General features: G+C 35.0%; 1 protein-coding gene across 1 annotated transcript; it reads left to right on the forward strand.

Annotated features, from left to right (window-relative positions):
* Positions 1 to 2,488: 2,488 nt before the first annotated feature.
* LOC132035522 (pentatricopeptide repeat-containing protein At1g77405) lies at positions 2,489 to 3,943 on the forward strand. Its single transcript, XM_059425815.1, has one exon. The coding sequence runs from the start codon at positions 2,511 to 2,513 to the stop codon at positions 3,825 to 3,827; it is 1,317 nt and encodes a 438-aa protein (XP_059281798.1). The 5' UTR covers positions 2,489 to 2,510; the 3' UTR covers positions 3,828 to 3,943.
* The last annotated feature ends 495 nt before the right edge of the window (positions 3,944 to 4,438 follow it).

The raw sequence follows: 4,438 nt of genomic DNA on the forward strand, positions 1-4,438 counted from the left end.
AAAAATAAAGTAAAAATAATATACAATTAAAAAATAACTCTACAGCCTCCCCCCCCCCCCATCCACCCCTTCTTCTTCTTCACAACCCCCTACCCCACCCCACAGCGCCGCCCCCACCACCTTCTTCTTTCTTCTTCTTCTTCACAAATCCCTCTTTCTCTCTATATTCTCATCATTCTTTTCTTTTCATTTTCACTATTTTTTGATTTCTTGATTTTGATTATTGAAAGAATTCAAAACCCACCCCCAACCAAACCCACCTTCTCCATTCAGCCATGTCTACTCCATTGCCATTAATCTCTCTGCTGAAAAATCACCCCTCCATTCGAATCTACCCTACACCCATCTCTTCTTTCATTCTCATTTCTCTGTCAAAGTAATAGGTAAAGACTAAGCTAATTACAGTTCTTATTGCTTGTTTTCTTTGATTTTCTTGTTTTGCATTGTTTTATTCTTTTTGGTTTCTTGATTTTGATTTTTGTTTTCTTTCAAAAATAAAGTTATGGAATAATGGTTATAGAAGAAATGGGGTTGCTAATAATAATAATAATGGCCAACAATAACAACTAATGTGGACGAAATTGAGGGTAAGTGGGACTAACTTGAGAAGGACTTGGATGAAATTTGGTGGGGATATGATGGTGGTGGTGGGTGTGGGTTAAAAATGATGGTGATGATTTTTTTTTTTTTGAAGGGCAGTTCGTCCAATTTGGACTGGTAATAATAATGATTTTTTTTTTTTTTTGGTGGTGGCGGTGGCGATGGCGGCGGCGACGGTGGTGGTTGCTACAAGTGTGGTGAGGATGAGGAGAAACAAGAAGAAAGAGAAAAGGGAGAAAAAGAAGAAAGAGAAAGAGAAAAAATAATAAAAGAAAACTATACAGAACAAATATATTATCTATACACCGATGATACAATGGGCTATATCGGTACGTAAATTAGATGTGTGGGTTGTATATATGAGTTATTTCCCCTTGAAAATTAGATATACAATATAAAATTTAAACTTGTGTTCCGTCAAAATTGTGTAAGGGCTTGGATCAGATCAACCTACAGTAGAGACTTACAGTTATAAAGATCATTCAGAACTTGGTGAGTCCGAAAATAGTTATATTGGACTCTTGTTGATAAAATTTGCAAACTAACATAGTCGTCTGACACAACAAGTAGAGGCACATCTAGAATTTACATTTGATGAGTTTGATCATTAAATGTTTTATGATGATTCAGTGTATTTTAAAATTATGTGTTCAGGTTTAATATTTGCTGTCACTAGGGCCAGATGAGCACATTGCCGAAGCACCGCATCTGCCACTAATTTCAAGTACATAGGATGCCAATAGGTTGGGGCGAAAGAGAGGGTTAGCCTAGAGGGGACTTGGAGGGGCAAGATTGGCGCGGGTTACGTAATAGAACAAAGTTACACGAGGCAAGGCGGGATTAGTTAAAACTATAGTTGGAGAAAGCTTTACGGACTCCACCTATCCCGCGCCATTGTCATCCCCATGTTCACAACTACAAGTGGTCGATTAAAGAAATCTAAGGACACAACACAATCCATGAAAAACTCAATGGAATTATGGAACATAAGAGAAAGAAGAACTTTAACATAATAAAGGACATTTTAGGTCAAATATTAGGATCTATCAGGCTAACTAAATTTGATATCAAAGAAGTTATCAAGCTTCTCGTTTCTTCCTCAATAGGAAACTACAATTCTATATTACTCCTTCTGATTCATTTTCTACGAACCTATTTGACTAGAAATTGAGTTAACGAGAGAAGAAAGAAAGAACAATATTTGAAACTAGTGATCTTAAACATACCATAAAATTTTATGGCTATAAAATTATATCATTGTATTTTGTAATGACTTCCATGAAAATGTTTTCCCTGAAGAAGTCAATTTTTAGTACTTGATATAATGAAAAGTCATTTTGGTTACAGCTATATGAAATTTAAACTCGATTAAAATAATTACTTTCACTTCTGTAATAATGGCGACAAAGATAAATGATTTTTTCCTTTATATGCCTCTTTCTCAAAATACTTATCGTCCTTACTAAAAACTTATCATCCTTGCTAAAAATATTTTTCTCAAAATATTTGTCATTTTAAAAAATAAAGATAAAATTAAATAGTTTTTTTTTTTCATTTTACCTTTTGTATTAATTACAACATTTAAGAGGAGTACATCATCGATGAAATTGGCATCTGAAAAGAGATAATATGGTGAAATATTTTAGTAGGCTAAAATAGTCAAAACGTTACACTTATCAATACTTTCCTAAAAAGCAAAGTAAATGAAAAACAGGACAACTCTTTTTAGACAAAGGGAATAGTAACCAAACACCAAAAAGACATTCCCTTCCCACAGTCAAAAATCTGTTTTAACTCTTTCTGAATAAACTATATTTCCAGCTATTCAATATTAACAACTCTGACCTCTTAAATTTTCTGCAAGGCAATTTTCTTACAAAAGTTCCAATATTTTCCTCTGCAAAATCATCATGTTTTCATCAAGATCACTTTCTTCTCCTTTCACTCAAAACCCCTTAATAAATCAGGTCATGGCTTCAATTATCCGAAATAAACCATTCGAAACAAGTCCCATAGCTTCACATTCCCAACACAGTTGGACTGTAGACACAGTTACTCAAGTCTTAAGATCAATCCCTAAATTCCTTTTCCAATCACCAAGATCCATTGGTCGCCAAAATGGGTTTCGTCATCGTACCCCATTAAAACAAAGGAATTTAAAAGAAGAATTCAATAAAGCTCGACAGGGTGTACTTATTCTTGGTCCAGGTGCTTATAAAGACCCCGAAAAGGTACAACTTGGAGTGGAAAAAACATTGGAATTTTACCATTGGGTTGAGAATCAGTGTGGGTTTACTCACAATGAGCAAACTTGCAAAGAAATGTCAATTGTTCTAGCCAAAGGGGGTTGTAAAATGAAGTTGATTTTTGAATTCTTGAAAAAAATGTCCAGAAGAGGACTCGTTACGACGATGTCCGTTACGTGTTTGATAAAATGCCTAGGAGAAGAAGGGTTGGTAAATGAAGCATTGGCTACTTTTTATAGAATGAAACAGTTTCATTGTAAGCCTGATGTGTATGCTTATAATACTCTTATATATGCTCTTTGTAGAGTTGGGAATTTTAAAAAGGCGAAGTTTTTGTTTGAGCAAATGGAGTTGCCAGGTTTTAGGTGTCCACCTGATGTGTTTACTTATACAATCTTGATTAGTTCTTATTGTAGGTATGGTATGGAAACTGGTTGTAGAAAAGCTATTAGAAGACGAATATGGGAAGCGAATCACTTGTTTCGGATTATGTTGTTTAAAGGGTTTGTCCCTGATGTCGTCACGTATAACAGTTTGATCAATGGATGTTGTAAAACTAATAGGATAGAGAGGGCAACGGAGTTGTTGGATGACATGGTGAAAAGAGGGATTGCACCTAATCGAATTACATATAATTCTTTCATTAGGTACTATAGCGCGACGAATGAGGTTGATAAGGCTATCGAAATGCTGAGAAGAATGCAAGGAGTAGCATGTAACAGTGCTTATACACCGATAATTCATGCCCTGTGTGAAACTGGTAGGGTGGTGGAAGCTAGAGATTTTCTTGTGGAATTGGCTGAACAAGGTTCGATTCCAAGAGAATATACTTATAAACTAGTTCGCGATGCTCTAGAATCTGCTGGCAAGAGTGATTTGCTTGATGCAGAATTTTGTACACAACTAGAAGATGGTATTAAATGTAGGATTAGACAAGTGATGAAAGTGAAACCTTTGTTGCAGCATAAAAGTGTTTCATAGCATTGAATTTTTATGGATTTTTTTCTTATCTTGTAAAAACATTAGGGATTTAACTTACGTACTGTAATAGTGTAATGAATTGTTAAGCTATTAGCGTATTTTAACTTGTTGTACAACAGGTTTAACCTTACTTATTAAGTTATTACTTCCACTTTTTACGAAAGGTCGTTGTAATTATCTTTTAAGTGATGTAATAGTATAAAAATTCATTTACACTATCACTGTATGGAAGGTAAAGTCAAAAGATAGATATAAGTGTTGGATTGCAAACAAAATCTCACATTGATAGCTGAAAAGATTTGGAAGCTACATATAAGGTGTGATCTCTTAATGGTGTGAGGCCATTTGACAAAAATCGTGCGGACTTGGCCCAAAGCGAACAATATCATACCATGTTAAGAATATCTTTGGGCTTATTTAGCCCAACACTAAGGTTATGGATTCTCACCTTACTTATTCAAGGTCTCGTCCATTATGCCTTCTGCAATTGGTTTGATTTTCTTCCATTGTAATATTTGTGTTTAGAAGTCCCTAACACACTATCTACATAATCTAAAACCTTCGGGCAGATCGTGTGGTTCTCGGCACAACGGTAAGAACGCAACACGCGA

The sequence above is a fragment of the Lycium ferocissimum genome, chromosome 10 (genome assembly GCF_029784015.1).
Source record: "Lycium ferocissimum isolate CSIRO_LF1 chromosome 10, AGI_CSIRO_Lferr_CH_V1, whole genome shotgun sequence".
In the NCBI taxonomy this organism is placed as follows: Eukaryota; Viridiplantae; Streptophyta; class Magnoliopsida; order Solanales; family Solanaceae; genus Lycium; species Lycium ferocissimum.